At 52.8% G+C, this 27,311-nt stretch overlaps 1 protein-coding gene across 1 annotated transcript in view; it reads left to right on the forward strand.

Moving 5' to 3' along the window:
• Nucleotides 1–27,311, forward strand: part of esrrb (estrogen-related receptor beta) — an 80,816-nt gene that overhangs the window by 9,943 nt on the left and 43,562 nt on the right. Inside the window, exon 3 of the mRNA XM_060933160.1 lies at nucleotides 23,059–23,480. Coding sequence (XP_060789143.1) covers nucleotides 23,072–23,480 — 409 coding nt within the window. The 5' untranslated portion in view covers nucleotides 23,059–23,071. The remainder of the gene's footprint in view (nucleotides 1–23,058; nucleotides 23,481–27,311) is intronic.

The following is a 27,311-nucleotide window of genomic DNA, read 5'->3' on the forward strand; positions in this document are numbered from 1 at the left end:
AGACAATAACAGAAGGGAAACTTTGCAGTGAAAGTTCAGTGGTTTCAGTAGTGTACTCTGAGTCGGGATAGTGTGTTGGAAATGACTGAGAATGAGTAGTCTAAAACTATTTTTAAATTTTTGTTGTATCCATTTCTTATCCATAATTAATTATTGATGAACTCCATTACTGTACTGTAAAATTGAATGTACACAGGGATGAATATTGCTTATATGAGATGATGTACTGAGTCAGGATGTGTGGCAACTTTTCGTTAGCCTTTTATTTAATTAATCTAATAATTTTCTACATTTTTGATTAGGAAAATGCTCCAAAGCCATTTCAACCAGCCACAAGGCAAGTTAATTGGGCTTGTATTGTCCATGCTGTCCATTGATTCCTAGATATATCTTTTTTGTTTGTTTGTTTTGTTTTTTAATTCAGGACTATGGTGTAACGCATAATATGTTAGTACACAGAACTATGTAAAGTGCAAATGCAGTACATGTCAGTGTGAGATGTGTAAAAAAAAAATACAATAAGTACACAGGACAGGGCATGATAACTACACATGACAACAGTATCATATGAACAATTAAGGAGTTATCACTTAGACTCAGTAATCACTTATCCCACTGAGTTATCACTTAGACATTTCACTCTTCTAACTTTTCACACTTCTAGAAAAGTTAACAAGTCTGTTTGTTTTAATTCATTGTCAGTGTGTTATCTCAACTACGTAAATCTTAGTCCATTATACAGGTGCCTTTGTTCTTCTGGTGCTGGCCTGCAAATAGCAAGCAGTGAAGCAGAGTGTATTATAATGTTAATCTTATCCAACACCAGCGTTATGTGAGCTGTACTGCTCCTGTATCTGATGCACATCAGAGAGTGGAGTCACGTTGGGCACTGCACTGGAAACTTTTTGGCAAATGCCTTTGGATAAACCTGCCAGCTAGCCTGAGCAAGCGAGTGAGTGAGCGAGTCAGTGAGCAAATGAGCGCGTGAATAAGTGAGCGAGCGTGTGAATGAGTGAGTGAGGGAGCGCGTGAATGAGTGAGGGAGCGCGTGAATGAGTGAGGGAGCGCGTGAATGAGGGAGGGAGGGAGTGAGCGAGGGAGGGAGCGCGCGAGTGAGGGAGGGAGCGCGTGAATGAGTGAGTGAGGGAGCGCGCGAGTGAGGGAGGGAGCACGCGAATGAGTGACGGAGGGAGCGAGTGAGGGAGCGCGCGAATGAGGGAGGGAGCGAAGGAGGGAGTGCGCGAGTGAGGGAGCGCGCGAGTGAGGGAGCGCGCGAGTGAGGGAGGGAGCGAGTGAGAGAGGGAGCGAGTGAGAGAGTGCACGAGTGAGGGAGTGAGTGAATCAGCGAGGGAGGGAGGGAGCGAATGAGGGAGGGAGGGAGCGCGTGAATGAGCGAGGGAGGGAGTGAGCGAGTGAGCGTGTGAATGAGGGAGCAAGCGAATGAGTGAGGGAGCGAGCAAATGAGTGAAGGAGCGCGTGAATGAGGGCGCGAGGGAGGGAGCGCCTGAATGAGGGAGGGAGCGAGTGAGGGAGCGCATGAATGAGTGAGGGAGCGAGGGAGGGAGCGATCGAGTGAGCGCGTCAATGAGGGAGCGAGCGAGTGAGGGAGCGTGCGAATGAAGGAGAGAGCGAGGGAGGGAGCGCGCGAATGAGGGAGGGAGCGAGGGAGGGAGCGCGCGAATGAGGGAGGGAGCGAGGGAGGGAGCGTGCGAATGAGGGAGGGAGCGAGGGAGGGAGCGCGCGAATGAGGGAGGGAGCGAGGGAGGGAGCGCGCGAATGAGGGAGGGAGCGAGGGAGGGAGCGCGCGAAGGAGGGAGGGCGCGAATGAGGGAGCGAGCGAGCAAATGAGTGAGGGAGGGAGCGCGCGAATGAGGGAGGGAGGGTGCGAGCGCACGAATCAGGGAGGGAGCGCGTGAATCAGGGAGGGAGCGCGTGAATCAGGCAGGGAGCGCGCGAATCGGAGGGAGCACACGAGGGAGTGCGTGAATCAGGGAGGGAGCGCGCGAATGAGTGAGTGAGGGAGCGCGCGAGTGAGGGAGCGTGCGAGTGAGTGAGGGAGCGAGTGAGGGAGCGCGTGAGGGAGCGCGTGAGGGAGCGCGCGAGGGAGCGCGCGAGCGAGTGAGGGAGCGTGCGAGCGAGTGAGGGAGCGAGTGAGGGAGCGCGCGAATGAGGGAGGGAGCGAGGGAGGGAGCGCGCGAATGAGGGAGGGAGCGAGGGAGGGAGCGCGCGAATGAGGGAGGGCGCGAGGGAGGGAGCGAGCGAGCGAATGAGTGAGGGAGGGAGCGCGCGAATGAGGGAGGGAGGGTGCGAGCGCACGAATCAGGGAGGGAGCGCGTGAATCAGGGAGGGAGCGCGTGAATCAGGCAGGGATCGCGCGAATCGGAGGGAGCACACGAGGGAGTGCGTGAATCAGGGAGGGAGCGCGCGAATGAGTGAGTGAGGGAGCGTGCGAGTGAGGGAGCGTGCGAGTGAGTGAGGGAGCGCGCGAGCGAGTGAGGGAGCGCGTGAGCGAGTGAGGGAGCGCGCGAGTCAGGGAGCGCGCGAATGAGGGAGGGAGCGCGCGAATGAGGGAGGGAGCGCGCGAATCAGGGAGGGAGCGCGCGAATCAGGGAGGGAGCGCGCGAATGAGTGAGGGAGCGTGCGAGTGAGGGAGCGCGCGAATGAGTGAGGGAGGGAGCGAGTAAGGGAGCGCTCGAATGAGTGAGGGAGGGAGCGAGTGAGGGAGCGCTCGAATGAGTGAGGGAGGGAGCGAGTGAGGGAGCGCTCGAATGAGGGAGCGAGTGAGGGAGCGTGCGAGTGAGTGAGTGAGGGAGCGAGTCAGGGAGCGCGCGAATGAGGGAGGGAGCGCGCGAATCAGGGAGGGAGCGCGCGAATGAGTGAGGGAGCGTGCGAGTGAGGGAGCGCGCGAATGAGTGAGGGAGGGAGCGAGTGAGGGAGCGCTCGAATGAGTGAGGGAGGGAGCGAGTGAGGGAGCGCTCGAATGAGTGAGGGAGGGAGCGAGTGAGGGAGCGCTCGAATGAGGGAGCGAGTGAGGGAGCGTGCGAGTGAGGGAGGGAGCGAGTGAGGGAGCACGCGACTGAGTGAGTGAGTGAGTGAGGGAGCGAGGGAGCACGCGAATGAGTGAGTCAGGGAGCGCGCAAATGAGGGAGGGAGCGCGCGAGGGAGCGCGCGAATGAGTGAGGGAGCGTGCGAGTGAGGGAGCGCGCGAGTGAGGGAGGGAGCGTGCGAGTGAGGGAGCGCACGAGGGAGGGAGCGAGTGAGGGAGCGCGCGAATGAGGGAGGGAGCGAGTGAGGGAGCGTGAGAATGAGGGAGGGAGTGAGGGAGGGAGCGCGCGAATGAGGGAGGGAGCGCGCAAGGGAGGGAGGGAGCGAGTGCGCGAGTGAGGGAGCGAGCGAGTGAGGGAGCGCGCGAATGAGTGAGTGAGGGAGGGAGGGAGCGAGGAAGCGCGGGAGGGAGTGCGTGAATGAGTGAGGGAGCGCGCGAGGGAGCGCGTGAATGAGTGAAGGAGCGAGTGAGGGAGCGAGGAAGCGCGGGAGGGAGCGCGTGAATGAGTGAGGGAGCGCGTGAATGAGTGAGGGAGCGAGTGAGGGAGCGAGGAAGCACGGGAGGGAGCGCGTGAATGAGTGAGGGAGCGCGCGAGGGAGCGCGTGAATGAGTGAGGGAGCGAGGAAGCGCGGGAGGGAGCGCGTGAATGAGTGAGGGAGCGCGCGAGGGAGCGCGTGAATGAATGAGGGAGCGCGCGAGGGAGCGCGTGAATGAGTGAGGGAGCGCATGAGGGAGCGCGTGAATGAGTGAGGGAGCGAGCGAGGGAGCTCGTGAATGAGTGAGGGAGCGAGCGATGGAGCGCGTGAATGAGTGAGGGAGCGAGCGATGGAGCGCGTGAATGGGTGAGGGAGCGAGCGAGGGAGCACGTGAATGGGTGAGGGAGCGAGCGAGGGAGCACGTGAATGGATGAGGGAGCGAGCGAGGGAGCGCGTGAATGGGTGAGGGAGCGAGCGAGGGAGAGCGTGAATGAGTGAGGGAGCGAGCAAGGGAGAGCGTGAATGAGTGAGGGAGAGCGTGAGGGAGAGTGTGAATGAGTGAGGGAGAGCGTGAATGAGAGAGGGAGGGAGCGAGCGAGTGAACACGTGAATGAGTGAGGGAGCGCGTCAATGAGGGAGTGAGCGAATGAGTGAGGGAGCGTGTGAATGAGCGAGGGAGCGCGCGAATGAGGGAGGGAGCGAGCGAGTGAGGGAGCGCGTGAATCAGGGAGGGAGCGAGTGAGGGAGTGCATGAATGAGTGAGGCAGCGCGTGAATGAGGCAGCGAGCGAGGGAGCGCGTGAATGAGTGAGGGAGCGAGTGAGGGAGCAAGCAAGCGAGCGAATGAGTGAGGGAGCAAGCAAGCGAGCGAATGAGTGAGGGAGCGAGCGAATGAGTGAGGGAGCGAGCGAATGAGTGAGGCAGGGCGCGAATGAGTGAGGGAGCGCACGAATGAGGGAGCGCGCGAGTGAGGGAGCGCGCGAATGAGTGAGGGAGCGTGCGAGTGAGTGAGTGAGGGAGCGAGTCAGGGAGCGCGCGAATGAGGGAGGGAGCGCGCGAATGAGGGAGGGAGCGCGCGAATCAGGGAGGGAGCGCGCGAATGAGTGAGGGAGGGAGTGAGTGAGGGAGCATGCGAGTGAGGGAGCGCGCGAATGAGTGAGGGAGGGAGCGAGTGAGGTAGCGCTCGAATGAGGGAGCGAGTGAGGGAGCGTGCGAGTGAGGGAGGGAGCGAGTGAGGGAGCGCTCGAATGAGCGTGCGAGTGAGGGAGCGTGCGAGTGAGGGAGGGAGCGAGTGAGGGAGCGTGCGAGTGAGGGAGGGAGCAAGTGAGGGAGCGTGCGAGTGAGGGAGCACGCGACTGAGGGAGTGAGTGAGGGAGCGAGGGAGCACGCGAATGAGTGAGTCAGGGAGCGCGCAAATGAGGGAGGGAGCGCGCGAGGGAGCGCGCGAATGAGTGAGGGAGCGTGCGAGTGAGGGAGCGCGCGAGTGAGGGAGGGAGCGTGCGAGTGAGGGAGCGCACGAGGGAGGGAGCGAGTGAGGGAGCGCGCGAATGAGGGAGGGAGCGAGTGAGGGAGCGTGAGAATGAGGGAGGGAGTGAGGGAGGGAGCGCGCGAATGAGGGAGGGAGCGCGCAAATGAGGGAGGGAGGGAGCGAGTGCGCGAGTGAGGGAGCGAGCGAGCGAGGGAGGGAGGGAGGGAGCGAGGAAGCGCGGGAGGGAGCGCGTGAATGAGTGAGGGAGCGCGTGAATGAGTGAGGGAGGGAGGGAGCGAGGAAGCGCGGGAGGGAGCGCGTGAATGAGTGAGGGAGCGCGTGAATGAGTGAAGGAGCGAGTGAGGGAGCGAGGAAGCGCGGGAGGGAGCGCGTGAATGAGTGAGGGAGCGCGTGAATGAGTGAGGGAGCGAGTGAGGGAGCGAGGAAGCACGGGAGGGAGCGCGTGAATGAGTGAGGGAGCGCGCGAGGGAGCGCGTGAATGAGTGAGGGAGCGAGGAAGCGCGGGAGGGAGCGCGTGAATGTGTGAGGGAGCGCGCGAGGGAGCGCGTGAATGAATGAGGGAGCGCGCGAGGGAGCGCGTGAATGAGTGAGGGAGCGCGTGAATGAGTGAGGGAGCGCGTGAATGAGTGAGGGAGCGAGCGAGGGAGCTCATGAATGAGTGAGGGAGCGAGCGATGGAGCGCGTGAATGGGTGAGGGAGCGAGCGAGGGAGCACGTGAATGGGTGAGGGAGCGAGCGAGGGAGCACGTGAATGGATGAGGGAGCGAGCGAGGGAGCGCGTGAATGGGTGAGGGAGCGAGCGAGGGAGAGCGTGAATGAGTGAGGGAGCGAGCAAGGGAGAGCGTGAATGAGTGAGGGAGAGCGTGAGGGAGAGTGTGAATGAGTGAGGGAGAGCGTGAATGAGAGACCGAGGGAGGGAGCGAGCGAGTGAACACGTGAATGAGTGAGGGAGCGCGTCAATGAGGGAGTGAGCGAATGAGCGAGGGAGCGTGTGAATGAGCGAGGGAGCGCGCGAATGAGGGAGGGAGCGAGCGAGTGAGGGAGCGCGTGAATCAGGGAGGGAGCGAGTGAGGGAGTGCATGAATGAGTGAGGCAGCGCGTGAATGAGGGAGCGAGCGAGGGAGCGCGTGAATGAGTGAGGGAGCGCATGAATGAGTGAGGGAGCGAGTGAGGGAGCAAGCAAGCGAGCGAATGAGTGAGGGAGCGAGCGAATGAGTGAGGGAGCGAGCGAATGAGTGAGGCAGGGCGCGAATGAGTGAGGGAGGGCGCGAATGAGTGAGGGAGCGCACGAATGAGGGAGCGCACGAGTGAGGGAGCGCGCGAATGAGGGAGGGAGCGAGTGAGGGAGCGCGCGAATGAGGGAGGGAGCGCGTGAATCAGGGAGGGAGCGCGCAAGGGAGTGCGCGAATGAGTGAGTGAGGGAGCGTGCGAGTGAGGGAGCGAGTGAGGGAGCGCGCGAATGAGTGAGGGAGGGAGGGAGGGAGTGCGCGAATGAGGGAGGGAGCGAGCGAGTGAGGGAGGGAGCGAGCGAGTGAGGGAGGGAGCGAATGAGGGAGGGAGCGAGGGAGGGAGGGAGCGAGGGAGGGAGGGAATGAGGGAGGGAGCGAGGGAGGGAGGGAGCGAGTGAGGGAGGGAGCGAGTGAGGGAGTGCGCAAATGAGGGAGGGAGCGAGTGAGGGAGCGCGCGAGGGAGGGAGCGAGTGAGGGAGCGCGCAAATGAGGGAGGGAGGGAGCGAGTGCGCGAGGGAGGGAGCGCGCGAATGAGTGACGGAGGGAGTGAGGGAATGAGTGAGGGAGCGCGCGAGGGAGCGCGTGAATGAGTGAGGGAGTGCGTGAATGAGTGAGGTAGCGCGTGAATGAGTGAGGGAGCGAGCGAGGGAGCGCGTGAATGAGTGAGGGAGCGAGCGAGGGAGCGTTTGAATGAGTGAGGGAGCGAGCGAGGGAGCGTGTGAATGAGTGAGGGAGCGAGCGAGGGAGCGCGTGAATGAGTGAGGCAGCGAGCGAGGGAGAGCGTGAATGAGTGAGGGAGCGAGCGAGGGAGAGCATGAATGAGTGAGGGAGAGCGTGAATGAGGGACCGAGGGAGGGAGCGAGCGAGTGAGCACGTGAATGAGTGAGGGAGCGCGTGAATGAGGGAGCGAGCGAATGAGCGAGGGAGCGCGTGAATGAGGGAGCGAGCGAATGAGCGAGGGAGCGCGCGAATGAGCGAGGGAGCGCGTGAATGAGCGAGGGAGCGTGCGAATGAGGGAGGGAGCGAGCGAGTGAGGGAGCGCATGAATGAGTGAGGCAGCGCGTGAATGAGGGAGCAAGCGAGGGAGCGCGTGAATGAGTGAGGGAGCGCATGAATGAGTGAGGGAGGGAGCGAGCGAGTGAGGGAGCGAGCGAGTGAGGGAGCGAGCGAATGAGTGAGGGAGCGCGCGAATGAGTGAGGGAGGGCGCGAATGAGTGAGGGAGGGCGCGAATGAGTGAGGGAGGGAGCAAGTGAGGGAGCGCGCGAATGAGTGAGGGAGGGAGCAAGTGAGGGAGCGCGCGAATGAGTGAGGGAGGGAGCAAGTGAGGGAGCGCGCGAGTGAGGGAGGGAGCGAGTGAGGGAGCGTGCGAATGAGGGAGGGAGCGAGTGAGGGAGCGCGCGAATGAGGAAGGGAGCGAGCGAGTGAGGGAGGGAGCGAGTGAGGGAGCGCGCGAATGAGGGAGGGAGCGAGTGAGGGAGCGCGCGAATGAGGGAGGGAGCGAGTGAGGGAGCGCGCGAATGAGGGAGGGAGCGAGTGAGGGAACGCGCGAATGAGGGAGGGAGCGAGTGAGGGAGCGCGCGAATGAGGGAGGGAGCGAGTGAGGGAGCGCGTGAATGAGCGAGGGAGCGCGTGAATGAGCGAGGGAGGGAGCGCGTGAATGAGCGAGGGAGCGAGCGAGGGAGCGTGTGAATGAGCGAGGGAGCGTGTGAATGAGTGAGGGAGCGAGCGAGGGAGCGCGCGAATGAGTGAGGGAGGGAGCGAGTGAGGGAGGGAGCGAATGAGTGAGGGAGGGAGCGAATGAGTGAGGGAGGGAGCGCGCGAATGAGGGAGCGAGTGAGGGAGGGAGCGCGCGAATGAGGGAGGGAGCGAGTGAGGGAGCGCGCGAATGAGGGAGGGAGCGAGTGAGGGAGCGCGCGAATGAGGGAGGGAGCGAGTGAGGGAGTGCGCGAATGAGAGAGGGAGCGAGTGAGGGAGCGAGGAAGCGCACAAGGGAGCGCGTGAATGAGTGAGGGAGCGAGCGAGGGAGCGCGTGAATGAGTGAGGGAGCGCGCGAGGGAGCACGTGAGTGAGTGAGGGAGCGAGCGAGTGAGGGAGGGAGCGAGCGATTGAGGGAGGGAGCGAGTGAGGGAGCGCGCTAATGAGGGAGGGAGCGAGTGAGTGAGGGAGCGAGCGAGGGAGCGCGCGAATGAGTGAGGGAGCGAGCGGGGGAGCGCGTGAATGAGTGAGGGAGCGAGCGAGGGAGCGCGTGAATGAGTGAGGGAGCGCGTGAGTGAGGGAGCGAGCGAGGGAGCGCGTGAGTGAGTGAGGGAGCGAGCGAGGGAGCGCGTGAGTGAGTGAGGGAGCGAGCGAGGGAGCGTGTGAATGAGTGAGGGAGCGCGCGAAGGAGGGAGCGAGCGAGGGAGGGAGCGAGCGAATGAGTGAGGGAGGGAGGGAGTGCGTGAGGGAGCACGCGAATGAGGGAGTGAGGGAGCACGTGAATGAGGGAGGGAGGGAGCGCGCGAATGAGGGAGGGAGCGCGCGAATGAGGGAGGGAGGGAGCGTGTGCGAATGAGGGAGGGAGCGCGAATCAGGGAGGGAGGGAGCGCGAATCAGGGAGGGAGGGAGCGCGAATCAGGGAGGGAGGGAGGGAGCGCGAATCAGGGGGGAGGGAGGGAGCGTGAATCAGGGAGCGAGCGAATGAGCGAGGGAGCGCGCGAATGAGGGAGGGAGGGAGCGAGCGAGTGAGGGAGGGAGGGAGCGAGCGAGTGAGGGAGCGCGTGAATCAGGGAGGGAGTGTGTGAGGGAGCGTGTGAATGAGTGAGGGAGCGCGTGAATGAGTGAGGGAGAGCATGAATGAGTGAGGGAGCGAGTGAGGGAGGGAGAGAGCGCGCGAATCAGGGAGGGAGCGCGTGAATGAGTGAGGGAGCGAGTGAAGGAGCGTGTGAATGAGTGAGGGAGCGAGCGAGGGAGTGCGTGAATGAGTGAGGGAGAGCGTGAATGAGGGACCGAGGGAGGGAGCGAGCGAGTGAGCACGTGAATGAGTGAGGGAGCGCGTTAATGAGGGAGCGAGCGAATGAGCAAGGGAGCATGTGAATGAGCGAGGGAGCGTGCGAATGAGGGAGGGAGCAAGTGAGGGAGTGCGTGAATCAGGGAGGGAGCGAGTGAGGAAGCGCATGAATGAATGAGTGAGGGAGCGCGTGAATAAGGGAGCGAGTGAGGGAGCGAATGAATGAGTGAGGGAGCGCATGAATGAGTGAGGGAGCGCGCGAATGAGTGAGGGAGCGCGCGAATGAGGGAGCACGCGAATGAGGGAGGGAGCGAGCGAGTGAGGGAGCGTGCGAATGGGGGAGGGAGCTGGCGAGTGAGGGAGCGCGCGAATGAGGGAGGGAGCCAGCGAGTGAGGGAGCGCGCGAATGAGGGAGGGAGCCAGCGAGTGAGGGAGCGCGCGAATGAGGGAGGGAGCGAGTGAGGGAGCGCGCGAATGAGGGAGGGAGTGAGCGCGCGAATGAGGGAGGGAGCGAGCGAGTGAGGGAGGGAGCGCGCAAATGAGTGAGGGAGGGAGCGCGCGAATGAGTGAGTGAGGGAGCGAGTGAGTGAGTGAGGGAGCGCGCGAATGAGGGAGCGAGCGAATGAGTGAGGGAGCGCGCGAATGAGGGAGGGAGGGAGCGCCTGAATGAGGGAGGGAGCGCGCGAATGAGGGAGGGAGCGAATGAGTGAGCACGTGAATGAGGGAGCGAGCGAATGAGAGAGGGAGCGCGCGAATGAGTGAGGGAGCGCCTGAATGAGGGAGGGAGTGCGTGAATGAGGGAGGGAGCGAGCGAGTGAGCACGTGAATGAGTGAGGGAGCGTGCGAATGAGTGAGTGAGGGAGCGTGCGAATGAGTGAGTGAGGGAGCGTGCGAATGAGTGAGTGAGGGAGCGCGTGAATGAGTAAGTGAGGGAGCGCACGAATGAGTGAGTGAGGGAGCGCGCGAATGAGTGAGTGAGGGAGCGAGTGAGTGAGGGAGCGAGCGAATGAGTGAGGGAGCGCCTGAATGAGTGAGTGAAGGAGCGAGCGAATGAGTGAGTGAGGGAGCGCGCGAATGAGTGAGGGAGCGAGCGAGCGAATGAGTGAGGGAGCGAGCGAGCGAATGAGTGAGGGAGCGAGCACGCGAATGAGTGAGGGAGCGAGCGAGCGAATGAGTGAGGGAGCGCACGAATGAGTAAGTGAGGGAGAGCGCGAATGAGTGAGTGAGGGAGCGAGTGAGTGAGGGAGCGAGCGAATGAGTGAGGGAGCACGCGAATGAGTGAGGGAGCGCCTGAATGAGTGAGTGAAGGAGCAAGCGAATGAGTGAGTGAGGGAGCGCGCGAATGAGTGAGGGAGCGAGCGAGCGAATGAGTGAGGTAGCGAGCGAGCGAATGAGTGAGGGAGCGCACGAATGAGTAAGGGAGCGCGCGAATGAGTGAGGGAGCGCCTGAATGAGTGAGGGAGCGCGCGAATGAGTGAGGGAGCGCGCGAGGGAGTGCATGAATCAGGGAGGGAGTGAGTGAGGGAGCGCATGAATGAGTGAGGGAGCGCACGAATGAGGGAGGGAGCGCGCGAATGAGTGAGCACGTGAATGAGGGAGGGAGCGCGCGAATGAGGGAGGGAGCGCACGAATGAGTGAGGGAGGGAGCGCACGAATGAGTGAGGGAGGGAGCGCGCGAATGAGTGAGGGAGGGAGCGCGCGAATGAGGGAGGGAGGGAGCGTGCGAATGAGTGAGGGAGGGAATGAGTGAGTGAGTGAGGGAGCGCACGAATGAGTAAGGGAGCGCGCGAATGAGTGAGGGAGCGCCTGAATGAGTGAGGGAGCGCCTGAATGAGTGAGGGAGCACGCGAGGGAGCGCATGAATCAGGGAGTGAGTGAGTGAGGGAGCGCATGAATGAGTGAGGGAGCGCATGAATGAGTGAGGGAGCGCGCGAATGAGTGAGGGAGCGCACGAATGAGTGAGGGAGCACGCGAATGAGGGAGGGAGCGCGCGAATGAGTGAGCACGTGAATGAGGGAGGGAGCGCGCGAATGAGGGAGGGAGCGCGCGAATGAGGGAGGGAGCGCCTGAATGAGGGAGGGAGCGCCTGAATGAGGGAGGGAGCGCCTGAATGAGGGAGGGAGGGAGCGCACGAATGAGTGAGGGAGGGAGCGCGCGAATGAGGGAGGGAGGGAGCGCGCGAATGAGTGAGTGAGTGAGTGAGTGAGCGCGCGAATGAGTGAGTGAGTGAGTGAGCGCGCAAATGAGTGAGCGCGCGAATGAGTGAGGGAGCGCACGAGGGAGTGCGTGAATCAGGGAGGGAGCGAGTGAGAGAGCGCATGAATGACTGAGGGAGCGCATGAATGAGTGAGGGAGCGAGCGAGGGAGCGCGTGAATCAGCGAGGGAGCGCATGAATGAATGAGGGAGTGAGTGAGGGAGGGAGCGAGCAACGGAGGGAGCAAGCGAGTGAACACATGAATGAGTGAGGGAACACGTGAATGAGGGAGCGAGCAAATGAGTGAGGGAACATGTGAATGAGGGAGTGAGCGAATGAGTGAGGTAACGCGTGAATGAGGGAGCGAGAGAATGAGGGAGCGAGCGCGTGAATGAGGGAGCGAGCGAGTGAATGAGGGAGCGAGCGAGCGAGTGAGGGAGCACGCGAGTGAGTGAGGGAGCAAGCGCGTGAATGAGGGAGCGAGTGAATGAATGAGGGAGGGAGTGAGCGAGCAAGCGCGTGAATGAGGGAGCGAGTGAATGAATGAGGGAGGGAGCGTGTGCGAATGAGGGAGGGAGCGCGAATCAGGGAGGGAGGGAGCGCGAATCAGGGAGGGAGGGAGCGCGAATCAGGGAGGGAGGGAGGGAGCGCGAATCAGGGGGGAGGGAGGGAGCGTGAATCAGGGAGCGAGCGAATGAGCGAGGGAGCGCGCGAATGAGGGAGGGAGGGAGCGAGCGAGTGAGGGAGGGAGGGAGCGAGCGAGTGAGGGAGCGCGTGAATCAGGGAGGGAGTGTGTGAGGGAGCGTGTGAATGAGTGAGGGAGCGTGTGAATGAGTGAGGGAGCGCGTGAATGAGTGAGGGAGAGCATGAATGAGTGAGGGAGCGAGTGAGGGAGGGAGAGAGCGCGCGAATCAGGGAGGGAGCGCGTGAATGAGTGAGGGAGCGAGTGAAGGAGCGTGTGAATGAGTGAGGGAGCGAGCGAGGGAGTGCGTGAATGAGTGAGGGAGAGCGTGAATGAGGGACCGAGGGAGGGAGCGAGCGAGTGAGCACGTGAATGAGTGAGGGAGCGCGTTAATGAGGGAGCGAGCGAATGAGCAAGGGAGCATGTGAATGAGCGAGGGAGCGTGCGAATGAGGGAGGGAGCAAGTGAGGGAGTGCGTGAATCAGGGAGGGAGCGAGTGAGGAAGCGCATGAATGAATGAGTGAGGGAGCGCGTGAATAAGGGAGCGAGTGAGGGAGCGAATGAATGAGTGAGGGAGCGCATGAATGAGTGAGGGAGCGCGCGAATGAGTGAGGGAGCGCGCGAATGAGGGAGCACGCGAATGAGGGAGGGAGCGAGCGAGTGAGGGAGCGTGCGAATGGGGGAGGGAGCTGGCGAGTGAGGGAGCGCGCGAATGAGGGAGGGAGCCAGCGAGTGAGGGAGCGCGCGAATGAGGGAGGGAGCCAGCGAGTGAGGGAGCGCGCGAATGAGGGAGGGAGCGAGTGAGGGAGCGCGCGAATGAGGGAGGGAGTGAGCGCGCGAATGAGGGAGGGAGCGAGCGAGTGAGGGAGGGAGCGCGCAAATGAGTGAGGGAGGGAGCGCGCGAATGAGTGAGTGAGGGAGCGAGTGAGTGAGTGAGGGAGCGCGCGAATGAGGGAGCGAGCGAATGAGTGAGGGAGCGCGCGAATGAGGGAGGGAGGGAGCGCCTGAATGAGGGAGGGAGCGCGCGAATGAGGGAGGGAGCGAATGAGTGAGCACGTGAATGAGGGAGCGAGCGAATGAGAGAGGGAGCGCGCGAATGAGTGAGGGAGCGCCTGAATGAGGGAGGGAGTGCGTGAATGAGGGAGGGAGCGAGCGAGTGAGCACGTGAATGAGTGAGGGAGCGTGCGAATGAGTGAGTGAGGGAGCGTGCGAATGAGTGAGTGAGGGAGCGTGCGAATGAGTGAGTGAGGGAGCGCGTGAATGAGTAAGTGAGGGAGCGCACGAATGAGTGAGTGAGGGAGCGCGCGAATGAGTGAGTGAGGGAGCGAGTGAGTGAGGGAGCGAGCGAATGAGTGAGGGAGCGCCTGAATGAGTGAGTGAAGGAGCGAGCGAATGAGTGAGTGAGGGAGCGCGCGAATGAGTGAGGGAGCGAGCGAGCGAATGAGTGAGGGAGCGAGCGAGCGAATGAGTGAGGGAGCGAGCACGCGAATGAGTGAGGGAGCGAGCGAGCGAATGAGTGAGGGAGCGCACGAATGAGTAAGTGAGGGAGAGCGCGAATGAGTGAGTGAGGGAGCGAGTGAGTGAGGGAGCGAGCGAATGAGTGAGGGAGCACGCGAATGAGTGAGGGAGCGCCTGAATGAGTGAGTGAAGGAGCAAGCGAATGAGTGAGTGAGGGAGCGCGCGAATGAGTGAGGGAGCGAGCGAGCGAATGAGTGAGGTAGCGAGCGAGCGAATGAGTGAGGGAGCGCACGAATGAGTAAGGGAGCGCGCGAATGAGTGAGGGAGCGCCTGAATGAGTGAGGGAGCGCGCGAATGAGTGAGGGAGCGCGCGAGGGAGTGCATGAATCAGGGAGGGAGTGAGTGAGGGAGCGCATGAATGAGTGAGGGAGCGCACGAATGAGGGAGGGAGCGCGCGAATGAGTGAGCACGTGAATGAGGGAGGGAGCGCGCGAATGAGGGAGGGAGCGCACGAATGAGTGAGGGAGGGAGCGCACGAATGAGTGAGGGAGGGAGCGCGCGAATGAGTGAGGGAGGGAGCGCGCGAATGAGGGAGGGAGGGAGCGTGCGAATGAGTGAGGGAGGGAATGAGTGAGTGAGTGAGGGAGCGCACGAATGAGTAAGGGAGCGCGCGAATGAGTGAGGGAGCGCCTGAATGAGTGAGGGAGCGCCTGAATGAGTGAGGGAGCACGCGAGGGAGCGCATGAATCAGGGAGTGAGTGAGTGAGGGAGCGCATGAATGAGTGAGGGAGCGCATGAATGAGTGAGGGAGCGCGCGAATGAGTGAGGGAGCGCACGAATGAGTGAGGGAGCACGCGAATGAGGGAGGGAGCGCGCGAATGAGTGAGCACGTGAATGAGGGAGGGAGCGCGCGAATGAGGGAGGGAGCGCGCGAATGAGGGAGGGAGCGCCTGAATGAGGGAGGGAGCGCCTGAATGAGGGAGGGAGCGCCTGAATGAGGGAGGGAGGGAGCGCACGAATGAGTGAGGGAGGGAGCGCGCGAATGAGGGAGGGAGGGAGCGCGCGAATGAGTGAGTGAGTGAGTGAGTGAGCGCGCGAATGAGTGAGTGAGTGAGTGAGCGCGCAAATGAGTGAGCGCGCGAATGAGTGAGGGAGCGCACGAGGGAGTGCGTGAATCAGGGAGGGAGCGAGTGAGAGAGCGCATGAATGACTGAGGGAGCGCATGAATGAGTGAGGGAGCGAGCGAGGGAGCGCGTGAATCAGCGAGGGAGCGCATGAATGAATGAGGGAGTGAGTGAGGGAGGGAGCGAGCAACGGAGGGAGCAAGCGAGTGAACACATGAATGAGTGAGGGAACACGTGAATGAGGGAGCGAGCAAATGAGTGAGGGAACATGTGAATGAGGGAGTGAGCGAATGAGTGAGGTAACGCGTGAATGAGGGAGCGAGAGAATGAGGGAGCGAGCGCGTGAATGAGGGAGCGAGCGAGTGAATGAGGGAGCGAGCGAGCGAGTGAGGGAGCACGCGAGTGAGTGAGGGAGCAAGCGCGTGAATGAGGGAGCGAGTGAATGAATGAGGGAGGGAGTGAGCGAGCAAGCGCGTGAATGAGGGAGCGAGTGAATGAATGAGGGAGGGAGTGAGCGAATGAGTGAGGGAGCGAGCACGTGAATGAGGGAGCGAGCGAATGAGTGAGGGAGCGCGCGAGTGAGGGAGCGAGCGAATGAGGGCGCGAGCGCGTGAATGAGCGAGGGTGCGAGCACGTGAATGAGCGAGGGCGCGAGCGCGTGAATGAGCGAGGGAGCACGCGGATGAGTGAGCGAGGGAGCGCGCAGATGAGGGAGCACGCGGATGAGCAAATGAGTGAGGGAGGGAGCGTGCGAATGAGTGAGGGAGCGCGTGAATGAGGGAGCAAGCGAGGGAGGGAGCACATGAATGAGTGAGGGAGCGCATGAATGAGTGAGGGAGCACGTGAATGAGGGAGCGAGCGAGGGAGCGCGTGAATCAGGGAGTGAGGGAGCGCATGAATGAGTGAGTGAGGGAGCACGTGAAGGAGGGAGCACGCGAGTGAGGGAGGGAGCGAGCAAGGGAGTGCATGAATGAATGAGGGAGCGAGTGCGTGAGTGAGGGAGCGAGTGCGTGTAGGGAGCGAGTGAGCAAAGGAGTGCGTGAGGGAGCGAGTGAGCAAATGAGTGCGTGAGGGAGCGAGTGAGCAAATGAGTGCGTGAGGGAGCGAGTGAGCAAATGAGTGCGTGAGGGAGCGAGTGAGCAAATGAGTGCGGGAGGGAGCGAGTGAGCAAATGAGTGAGTGAGGGAGCGAATGAGCGCATGAATGAGTGAGGGAGCGAGGGAGCAAATGAGTGCGTGAGGGAGCGAGGGAGCAAATGAGTGCATGAAGGAACAAGAAAGTGAGTGAATAAGTGAATGAGTGCGTGAATGAGTGAGCGCACGAGTGAGCACATAAATGAGTGAGCGCGTGAATGAGCATGTGAGTGAGTGCGTGAATGAGGGAGGGAGCGAGCGAATGAGCGCATGAATGATTGCATGAGCAAATGCATGAGCGCGTGCGTGAGCGACTGAGTGAGTGAGTGTTTGGATGAGAGCTCTGGTTTACAGTAGCCCCAGCTGTAGCTGTCGTGTTCTTATTTGAGGTTCAGAATCTAGATAAATTTCTGTAGCAGTGCTCTAAAGATATTTAATAATAGGGTGTCAGGATGGTGTGTAATTTTATTTAAACTGAGTTTATGTTAAGCATTTAGGTAGTTTAAGGTACAACTTTATTGGAGTTTAAAAAAAACATAAGAACTTAATGTGTTGAGGACTGGGAGATATGACAATATGATATACAGTAAATAATGAGATATAGTTAATTATCTGATGTATAGTTGGGGAGGTTGATGTAAAATATATTTTTGATGCGTGAGAAATCCTGTTCTAATTTTTATTTTCTCCCATATAACTAAATTAAATAGGTTTATATATATATATATATATATATATATATATATATGAAAGATATGTCCAATTATTGCAATATAATATTTTTCCCATATTGTTCATTCCTACAGTGAGGTAAGAAGGTTCAATTTGATTTGAGTCCCCATTGCATACACTGAGTGAGATGTGTCCCTGAATTTTCTCTTAAATTGCTTTAGTTCAAATAAAAAAAAAACACAAAAAAACCTCAGTCTAATTCAATTTGGCTGGAGTTTAGTTTTTGTGATTCAGCAGGACAAGTAGTATACAGTGTTAACTATTTATAGGAAGAAAATATGTGGATTATGTAGAACAATAGAGAGAATTTTCCAGAAATGTTTGAGTATTTATAAACTATGCATTTATGTTTGAATATGAATAAGAAGCACTTAATTTAGGGGTTAAATGATGGTGCAGAATTGCTTTGGAAATAGACTGCTAAATATATCACAATACCTGAGCGCATTTTTACACAATATCTGATATATGAATATGTACCACAACAAATTCTCCTTTAAAACTATTTAATATAACTAAATGCTGCTCTGTTCAGTGTTTCCGGATTTTTTTTTTTTAAATTATATATCTGATTGTGTATCTAGTTGACATTAGTGTCAGTGTGTAATGAACAGCTTCTTCTCATGAAGTCATTATTGTGTTTTCCTTTAGCTCTGTTTCTTCATGACTGAGCATGAGTGAAGGTGCAAACATTCCTACAGTTGATTGTTCAGTAATTGTCAGTTGCATGGGGGCGAGTCAGGTGGATGCGTTCATCTCTCCCACAGTATATGTATGTGTGTTGCATTTTCCACTGGGCATTCCCTGTGATGAAGAGAGTAATTGATGACTATGGAGCGATGGGCTCTTTGTTCATAGCAGGCAGAGTTCCCCTCTAAACAAGGACAGCCTACGAGAGGAAGATTAATGAACTAATTTCATGCATCGTTCCTTGCTTCTGTCTTCGTCTATTTCCAGCTTATGCACTCAGATCTGTAATATACACATAATGGTGTGCCTTTATAATAATAATAATTCCATCTGTTGGGATTGGAAATGGATGGGCTCAGCGTTATGTACATATGCATTAACTCTCAAAGACCCTCGTATTCATTTAATGCGTGTTTAGTTTTCTTGAATCGACAATGGTGGATGTTAAATTTGATTAGGAAATGAGGTTTCCTTTGTGTCCAGTATGGCAGAATTAGTTTTTGGGTAGTTATTTTTGAATGTGCAATGTGCTTTTTTTTTTTTAATGCTTCTACAATATCAACCTGATGACTTTTGTCACAGTGTTGAGAACTTGGGAGTCTGATCAGAAATCTGAAAAGTCAGACATGAATAGTGATACGGAGTAAAATGAAAATGGGTTTGCAAAGAAGGCTGCATGAAGAACAACTTCATATAAGAGCTGCATGCACCACCTGAGATTTTGATGTCCATATGGGAGTGATGTTGAAGCTATTCATTCTGTTTTATGCTGAACAAATTTTTTTTTTTAAGTAAACCAAAGCCATCCTGAACAGTTTCTACAAAGGGACACCCACATATTCATTTCACTCCATTACAGAGGCCTGGAATATATTTGATGTCAGCTAATTATTTAGCAGGAAAAGCACCATTATACATAATTTATAGTGTAAAATGAAAAAAGGGAGCGATTTAAAAAACCCTCCCTAGTGTGTGCCAAGCGAGGACTGAACTACTTTTTCCATATGATGAGCTGTTCAATTCAATAGGGAGCTTTACCACTGGGCTTGCACAGTTTCAGGTTAACCCATTCACTGCCACAGAGCTATATATAGTGCGCACACGCTTTATTAGATGCAGGCTTTCTGCGTTACATGTATGCACCATTAACAGTGTAAAGGTAAACAAATTTAGTCCTAATTAAAATAAGCTGTCGACACAGAAAAAATACAAATAACAGTGCAATATAGGGGTTATTTATTAGACATTAAAATTTATAGCTAATAACTCTGCATATAAATAGTGAATAGAAGTGAAGTATTTGGCAACATGGACTAGACTGCTTAATACTGCTTTATCTTGTGTTCTCATATTCTTGCTTTGGTTTGGTGTTGCCTTCTTCGCTTTAATAACTACTGTTTCTCTAAATGTGCAGCAATAAATGATTCATCAAATCATTGTAACACTAGAGTTCTGCTCTCAGTAGCTGGACAAGGGAGATGTATGTGTCTAGTACAAAGCAATATTTTACAGTGTAAACGCCAGTGTACTCTACAGTACCGGGTCGTTCTGTTCAGTAAAAGATGGTACCAAGAATCAAATTGTGTGTAAACAGGATATGAAATAGAGTTCAATTTCATATAAGTATTAAGACGTACGTACATTTGTTACATACTTTTACTAAAAGCAGGAAAAAATCTGTAAGGTGTAAAGGAAAACATGAGTATGTTAAATAAAGCAGTATTAATCTGTTAATGTTGCTGTTTTCATGATTTATATACACGCTTGGTCGATATAAAGTATAATAATAAGCGACACAGATACTAAAGTGTTACCATTTCCCGCCGTTTGTGCAATTCTGCGACATGATGCAAGTCTCCCAGCTGATCAGTGACTTCAGCTATCTGTGGAGTTGCCTACAATTCTCTCTTCTCATATGTGAAAAGGCTTACGTCAGTGTACGGAGTGTTCCTGTCTGAAGACTACCCCCTCACTCCGACTCCCTCCCCTCTGAACAGGAAGGAAGAGAAAGATCAATAAATGTGATCTGCGTCTGGGCCAGGGCTATCAGACCAAGCAGGGGTAGCGAGCACGAATAGGGCTCATGTTGTTGTCGTGAGTGAGCTCATAGTTTTATAAAGACTGCAGTGGAGCAGCCAGGCAGAGGGGCTAAATTTAATCCTGGGCTGCAGACGCGCGAGTTTAATTGCTGGGCTGCTGGGCCGGGCCAGTCCCCCTTGTGGTAACCCAGCACCAGCCGCCACTGTGAGTAGCCCACACGGACTATTGATCCACTGCCCTATCTCTCTCTCTCTTTTTTTTTCTCTTGTTCTCTCGTTTCTCTCATTCTCTCATTTGGTCTGCTCTGCTCCTCTGCTCCATCATCCAGATTATTCTCCACTTCTGTCGTGCGGCGTCTGCGCTTCCTATTTCATTTTTTTTTCTTTCAGTGTGTTCACTGCTCAATCACTCATCCTATTTGTTTTTTATTTTTTTAAATCCTTGTGTTTTCAGATTTTATTGGCTTCATACATCTTAGAATTTTATTCTCTCAATCTCTGTGACTTGCTGCTTAGAAAATAATAATGAATGAGCATCTCCAAAATGAGGTCTTGGTTAGAGATCCAGACTGATCCTGGTGGAGATCAGGAAGTGCGATTATCTATACTACCCTGATTTCGTAGTGAAGCTTTCAGTGTACAATTGCTATTCTCTCTCTGTTCCAGACACGCGCACACACTTTTAAAATTTGCCCCCTAGGTCTGGAGCCCCCGATATTCCCTTGGTAGCTGTTAACACAAAACATTTATGTGGCTAGGCAGAGGCATTCTCCATATTTCCTAGTGGTTCTCACTGGGCCAGTCTGGCTCATACATGCCCCCCCCCCCGCCCCCCCCCCCCCAAGAGAATGCACATCATCTAAAAAAAAAAAATTTAAAAAGCCCCATTTCATTTGCATGGTCTTGTATCAAAACTAAATATTGTCTACACATACAAACACAATGATTAAATCACAAAATGCGCTTTGTTGTGCTTGTCAAATACATTTCACTGTGAAAACTGATTCAATCACTTTATACTCGCTGTTTAGTAAATTTGCCCCGCTGTAAATGTTGCTTTGCCTCAGTGTGAACTCTCTGCACCACTCGCTGCCTCCAGAGGAAAAGGACAACGTGGCAGTGTGGCAGCTGCCCGCGAGGCTTGACTGTTGCCTGTGAGCCCAGAGGAGTGTGAGTGCCTGTCAGGAGTTAATTGAGTTCCTCCTCCAGTGGCTGCTCCCAGGCCAGACCCTTATCAGGCACATCGCCTGGGGTCCTCTGACTGATCCCCCTGCCTCCTCAGAGGGCCATCTGATAGCGCCCTGTCTGCAAAGGACTTCCCGCTCTAACCGTGTGTGTGTGTGTGTGTGAGAGAGAGAGAGAGCGCGCAAGAGCTTGGTGGACTGCATTCTGCTTACTTGATTGTGAAGGAATTGTGGACACAGCGCGCACACAAAAATTCAGAATTTGTTTGTGAATTTTTATATGAACTGCATTAACTGTACTGAGGTGTTTCTAGTTGCCATGCAGGGGCACCTTTTTCTATAAGAGGTGTAAGGATTGCCATTGCATGGTGAGGTTAGAGAAACAAGATGGCACTGAGGGTGAGAGACTCAGCATTCGACCGTGGCCTACAGGAACATGGAGGGCATGGGATCATTAGAGCAGCTAATCTCCAGCGCCGCCGCCGTGGCACAATGACATTACAGCAGCTAAAATTCTGTTAGGACCACTGCAAGGAATCAGATTAGCCTCAAACTGAACATTATGCTTTTGTGGCCACAACTCAGCATGAATTTTGATGGGGGGTACAGGGGATCAAAAGGGGGAGGTGGAGAAAAAAAGAGGAAAAAGGTCTTCAATGTGGTACTCAGAGCATGGTGAGGTAAAGCACAGGGAAGAGGGAATTCTAAGCATAAATGCTGGGATTTCGTGAAGGTTGCTATTATCTTGCACAACATTTTTGATGTGCTTACAACTTGAATTAAGTTTAAAAGTCAACGGTAAAAGAGTTTGATTATTTAAGGTGTGATGTTCGTGGTGTGAGAATGATGCGTTGATCCAGAGCAATATTTTCATTATGAATCCAGTGCTGGGAGTTAAAACACTTATGCAATTATGTTAAGTGTCACCTCCACACTAACCCTTGGCCTTTGACCTCCCCCCCCCCAAAGTCCCCCTGAATTTGAGAAATAAAGGCTAAATGGAAATGTCATGCATTCTGACATTTTAAATATATAGCTTTTAATAGTGAATGTGTGAAAAGGTGCTCTCTCTCTCTCTCTCTCTCTCTCTCTCTCTCTCTCTCACATACATACACACTTTTTTTTATTAATTTATTTTTTTACACTTATGGTTTTAATGTCAAACTTTTTTTTTTTATTTTTAAAAAAAATTTTGGACTAAAAAGATGAATCTTACTGTATTCCAGCAACCCCCCACCCTCGATTGCTCAGTCAAAGGTCTTATTCTGCAAGGTCAACGGTTTTAACATGAGGCAGATTTTTATTATTTATTTTAGCAGTTAACCTTTTTCTGAATTTCCAGAGGTGATGGCAGCTGTGTCTGCAATGAATATACATGGTGAGCGAGAGAGAGAAAAGCCTAGCAATGATTTAATTTGACACGTTGACCCTGTATTCGCAGACATGGGAAGCCGGGATGAGAAAGTAAGGGTGACCCCGTGACCCCAGGCCTTGAACCCTCCAGTCACCCACACTTACAATTAAATCAGCCAGGGATGGAGAGAGTGACAGCTGAGTGACAGAAAAGGGATATACATTTATTTTCTGTCCTATAGCATATTTGTTTCCTCTTTCCTTTCTTCAAAGCTCTTTGGTTTCTTTGCATTTTCTTTGTTTATATATTACCTGAAAGAAACACTTTGTTTTGCTGATGATGGGGAATCATGACAGTGACTTGTAAGCTCCTGTGTGTCAATATTTGCCATTAGTTAGCAGTATGCTAATTATGCTAATACACTAAAACAAAATGCTTGGGGTGTGGGCCTGCCACTCAAAAACTAGCCCCAGCAACTTGATTTGCATAAAGCTACGTGAAGCTCAATTTCGATAATGTGAGGAAACTCTGACCTCTCACCCCTTGTCTCCGCCTAAGACTAACATATGAGTAATCCAATGTACAGCGTTCTTATTATGATAAGAATTATTTTTTTTCCTTTTGTGTAGCATATATATGCAACAGGATGGATGGATGGATGATCATTTTTTTTTATCATCAGTCAATCAATAAATTTTGCTGGATTTGTTTGTGTTTAAACACCTCGAATCAATCTTATCTCTGTTTCTGTTTTCTTTCTCCTTGATTTGAATTTTACATTCCTGAGCTCATAATTCTTTGGCAAAATATGGGTAGATTTTTTTTTCCCTCTCTTCTTTTTTTAAACACTTAATCTACAGTATAAGCATGCTGTCATTTGTCTCAGAATCCGAGCTCGATGATTAGATTACTATGACAGCAAGTCTTATAGAAAAGGAAATGTCTGAACAAGCTTGTGTACACAAACACTGATGTTCTTCATAATATTTATAATGTGTGTCCATTTCAAAGCTGCATGAAAGCATCTCTTTCTGTTGCGAGTTCACAATAATGCATTTCTTTTTATGCTTGAGTAATATAAAATGAAGTACGCCTCCTTATCACTTTCTAGCGATGCCCGTGACAGTAGACTTGTGTACATTAAAAAAAAAAAAGTGCGTGTGTGTAGATCTGGACAGTTCATTTGGAATATTCAAATTGTGGATATTGAATTTGCTCTTTTTTATTCTCTTCTTCTCTCAGGCTGTTGAACAGGATGGCCGCTGAGGAGCGGCACCTGCCCTCCAGCTGTGGCTCATACATAAAGACAGAGCCGTCCAGTCCGTCCTCACTGGTGGACACGGCCAGCCACCCAAGTCCCGGGGCACATTCAGACGCCAGTGGCGGCTACGGCAGTGCCATTCACAGCCACTCCAACGGCCTTGACTCTCCGCCCATGTTCACGCCGGCCGGACCTCTCGGTGCAGCGGGGAGCGGCTGCCGCAAGCGCTATGACGACTGCTCCAGCACGTTGCTTGACGACTCGGGCCCAATCAAGTGCGAGTACATGCTCAACTCCATCCCCAAACGGCTGTGTCTGGTATGCGGAGACATCGCTTCTGGCTACCACTATGGCGTGGCCTCCTGCGAGGCCTGCAAAGCCTTCTTCAAAAGGACCATACAAGGTAGTGATGCATATAACATGCTATAAGCAGTAAAACTCGTGCTGAATTACTCCTACATTAGCATTCAAATAAAATTGTTCTTATTTAAAATAATAGGTAGATATTTAGATTTCTGAATGGTGCGACTCCATTCAGTCACTGACTACACACACAGAGATCGTGTCCCATTTGGCAACACTGATGACATCATCGACATAATCAATTCGTTTGCTTGTCTGCATGATGTGTATAATTACACAGACACATGATCAGATGACCAAACTGACCGGACATGAGTAAAAATCAAAGACAATACATTTTTTTCATTGGTTTCCAGCCTTTGTTACTTCAAATAGCATAAAGCCACTTAGGTCTAAATGATTTGAAATGAATTGTTTTCAGAAAATTACAGTACTGACGTTGCATAAGATTGCAGTTTCCAAATAAACACTTTAATAAACCACATTCAGATAAACCTTTAATGGATGTTTTAATAAATCGTGTCGTTATAGTGATTTAAAAAAAGAAAACAAATTGACACATGACACAAGTACAGCAATTAGTTTTTATATATTTCAAGGCATTTCAGAATCTCAGGGTGCAGCAATATAAACATAATATGCTATTTTTGTACTGGATAAGTCAGAATCACACTTTCCGCGTGTTTTCAAGTGCAGTATGTGCATCTGTGAGGTTTTTTGTTTTTTTTTTTTGGTAAGGCCACACCAATTTAATTAGTTGGTTCTCGGATTTTTTCAGGAAAAATATGAAGCAAGCGGGCGAAATAAAAATAAAATTACAAAAAATGCTCTGATGGTAAAATTAGCGGTGGAAATAGACCAAACAATACAGGCAAACCAGTAAACAGAATTTCAACACACCTGTCAAAGATTTTACGCTTCTGTTCGCTGAATATCCTAACAATCACAAACACAGGCTTTGCAGGACTGCTCTCCACAGGCATGTTTCTTCCACAAGTCTTTATCAAAAGTGAAAGGGGCGATTTGATTGGTTTTTGACATCACGTGACCTCACATCACGTGACGTTTTCTGTTGGCGAGAGTTTGATTTCGATTTTTTTTTTTCATTTTGCATTTTCTTCAAGTGGCGATTCCGAGAACCAACTAATTGAATTGGTGTGGCCTAACTGAGGTTTAATTTGTGTGAGTGTTGTTCGTCATTTGCACATGTTGAGCTAAATGATCTGTGCGCTGGCTGATACATACAGTGTAGGTAACAACGGCCAGCAGTGAGGTCATATTGGTTTGGCACAGGCAGTACAGTCAGTGTGTTGTCACCCAGATGAATCAGATGAATCAGATGAATTCACATAGGTGTGCATGTGTGTGTGCATTAGGAGAGTAAGAATAAAGCATGACTACCCATAATTACAGCTTGATCTCATTGCTCTGCCATTGTAAACCTTTAACAACATGGTAACGCTAATGCATATCTCAAGGACTGAGTGGCCTTATTACACAAGAGGATATTGGCTGTGATTTAGTGTACTAAATATCACTGTTAGGTGGTGGACAGAGATTCAGTGTGCATTTACAAATGGGAAAAGTTGCAGTTATTATTCAGGTGTTTGATTTCTGTTCTGTCCACGATGTTGAAATTGGCCCAGTGGTCCTATCAGCTTTAAACAGTCTATGTACCTTTTTGCAGACAAACAGCTGCCTTCGTCCAAATCCTTCTATTTGCACTCATTTCCACAGCAATCTCCTATATTGACAAAAGATGAGTATTTTCCCTCAAGTCACATATTTAGAAACAGGCTTTTTAGTCTGCTACAGCGAGGTACACAAAAGCTATTACACTGGCGAGACCAAAAAAAAAAAGGCCCTTGAAAGAACGAGCCATTTTAAGTGGAGTGATGGCCTGAACAATTAAGAAGAGGAACGTTCCATGAAAGAAAAGAAAGAAAATGTCAAAGACCTTTCTGCTTATTCCTCTTCTCTATGTCAAGTTGAAATTTTCTTCTCTATCTCCCTCTCTTTTGCTCCTTTCTTTCTCTTGGAGGGCTGCCTGTAATGGACCTAATCTTGTGCCGTTTGTCCGAGCCACAGGAGTTTTGTCAATAACAATCAGCGTTCAGAAGGAGTAATTAAGGCCGAGGCTTTTCATTAGGCCAAAGGGAGGGGGCTGTCTCTGGGGACAACCGCCGCAATTAGAAACGCAGGCACGCGTCGCTGGGTAATTTCAGTGAAGAGGAAGGAAGAAGGGATGGGGAAAAAAAGAGGAAAGAGGAAAAAAAAACCTGAGGACTTTCTTTAGATTGGAGAGGGACACTGCTGCTCTTTTCAAAGAGCGGGAGAGAGGCGGGCTAATGGCATAATAAGCAGACATGGTCCCAGACTGAACACGGGAGGATTTTGGGAGGAAAAGAAAGTAAAAAAGAAAAGAGAGCATAGAGGGCGGCCGAGAGGATGAGTGGGAAAGAGAATGGGCAGACAAAGAGCACTTAAAGGAAAAAACAGGGTAAGTGATGTGAATTAGACGTGATTAATTAAGTAAATAATGAGCCTGACGAGGGTTGTAAGTGTGAGCCGGCGTCCCTTTAATGAGGACAAAGCAGGAGAGGTGGCATTTAATTTGCCTTGTCATTTTAATCAATTCCATTCAGCCTTAACGCCACTGCAAAATGGCTTTTTTACTGCCAAACATGTAATACCTTCTCCACATTCACGAGTCTTATTGAAAAATGAGTTGTCACAGCTGCACATGCTGCTTTTGCCTCTTTATCACCAAGACGGTATTGTTAAAAGAGAGTGATCTAAAGCCTCACGGTGAATAGCAGGTGAACTGCAGGCGTTTAAACTCTCCAGAAGTCGTACCTGAGCAAATACAGTATATGCTGTGTGCTTTTTTTTTCCCCCAAAAAAAACATCACACTGCCTGCAAATAAAGGCATGATGATACATGTTGTGTATCCAAACCTAGAATAAACTTTTTATTGTTCCATATTTCATGTGCTTTATCTCTTTCTACACCTTCCTGAACTGAGGCAGCACTTTTCTATAAACCAGTGTATTTTAATACCAAGCCGAAAAAAGGTCAAAGGAAATATAAACTCACAATATGTTGCAGTATTTTTGTCTAATTATCGATGTAGGATGGTATCTCCTAGCATGTGTTATCACACTGAGAGAAGAATACCTTGTCATAAAGTTGAACAGAGATTTGCTCTCATTCTTTATTTCCCTCGTTCTCCCTCATTCCTAGCTTCATTTAGCTTTCTTTTTCGGTTCACTTCATCCCAACCTTCCACCTCCCTACAGACAAAGACTCCACTGGCCTTACTTTTTCAACACAAAGGTGGACGGCAAATCCATCTCCTGTCACCTATTCATGCACTGTGAAGCCTTTTTGAACCTGCACGTTGAGATAGTTACATCAGTCAAAGCCAAGCCCCAAATTAATGTCATCTCTGATCACCATCCATCCACAACCACCGCCATCTTGATCCCTCCCCCCCCCCATTGTCCCAAACACCTTGTGCACATCACCAATCAAACACCATACATCTTCTACTTCTAATTTCCTACTCACTTAGAACGCAAGTAAAGGATGAAAACTAAACCATATCAACTGCCCCACTCTTTCTTCTCTCCAGTAATAGAGTTTGACAGTAAGCCTGTAAAAGTCAGTTTAGATTTTGATGAGAAATACCTGCCATTTTACTGTAATTTACTTACTCGCCCCGAGTCTGCCCCACACCATGCCCTGGCACAGGTCCTGAAAAGCCATAAAAGAAATTGAGACAGATAAATATTAAGAAGATAAAGTTCTTTGCTTTAAATCTTTTTTTTTTTCCCCACTCCAAGTATTTTTGCTTCATAAAATAACACT

Source organism: Neoarius graeffei, chromosome 11 (assembly GCF_027579695.1).
Source record: "Neoarius graeffei isolate fNeoGra1 chromosome 11, fNeoGra1.pri, whole genome shotgun sequence".
NCBI classification, from domain to species: domain Eukaryota; kingdom Metazoa; phylum Chordata; class Actinopteri; order Siluriformes; family Ariidae; genus Neoarius; species Neoarius graeffei.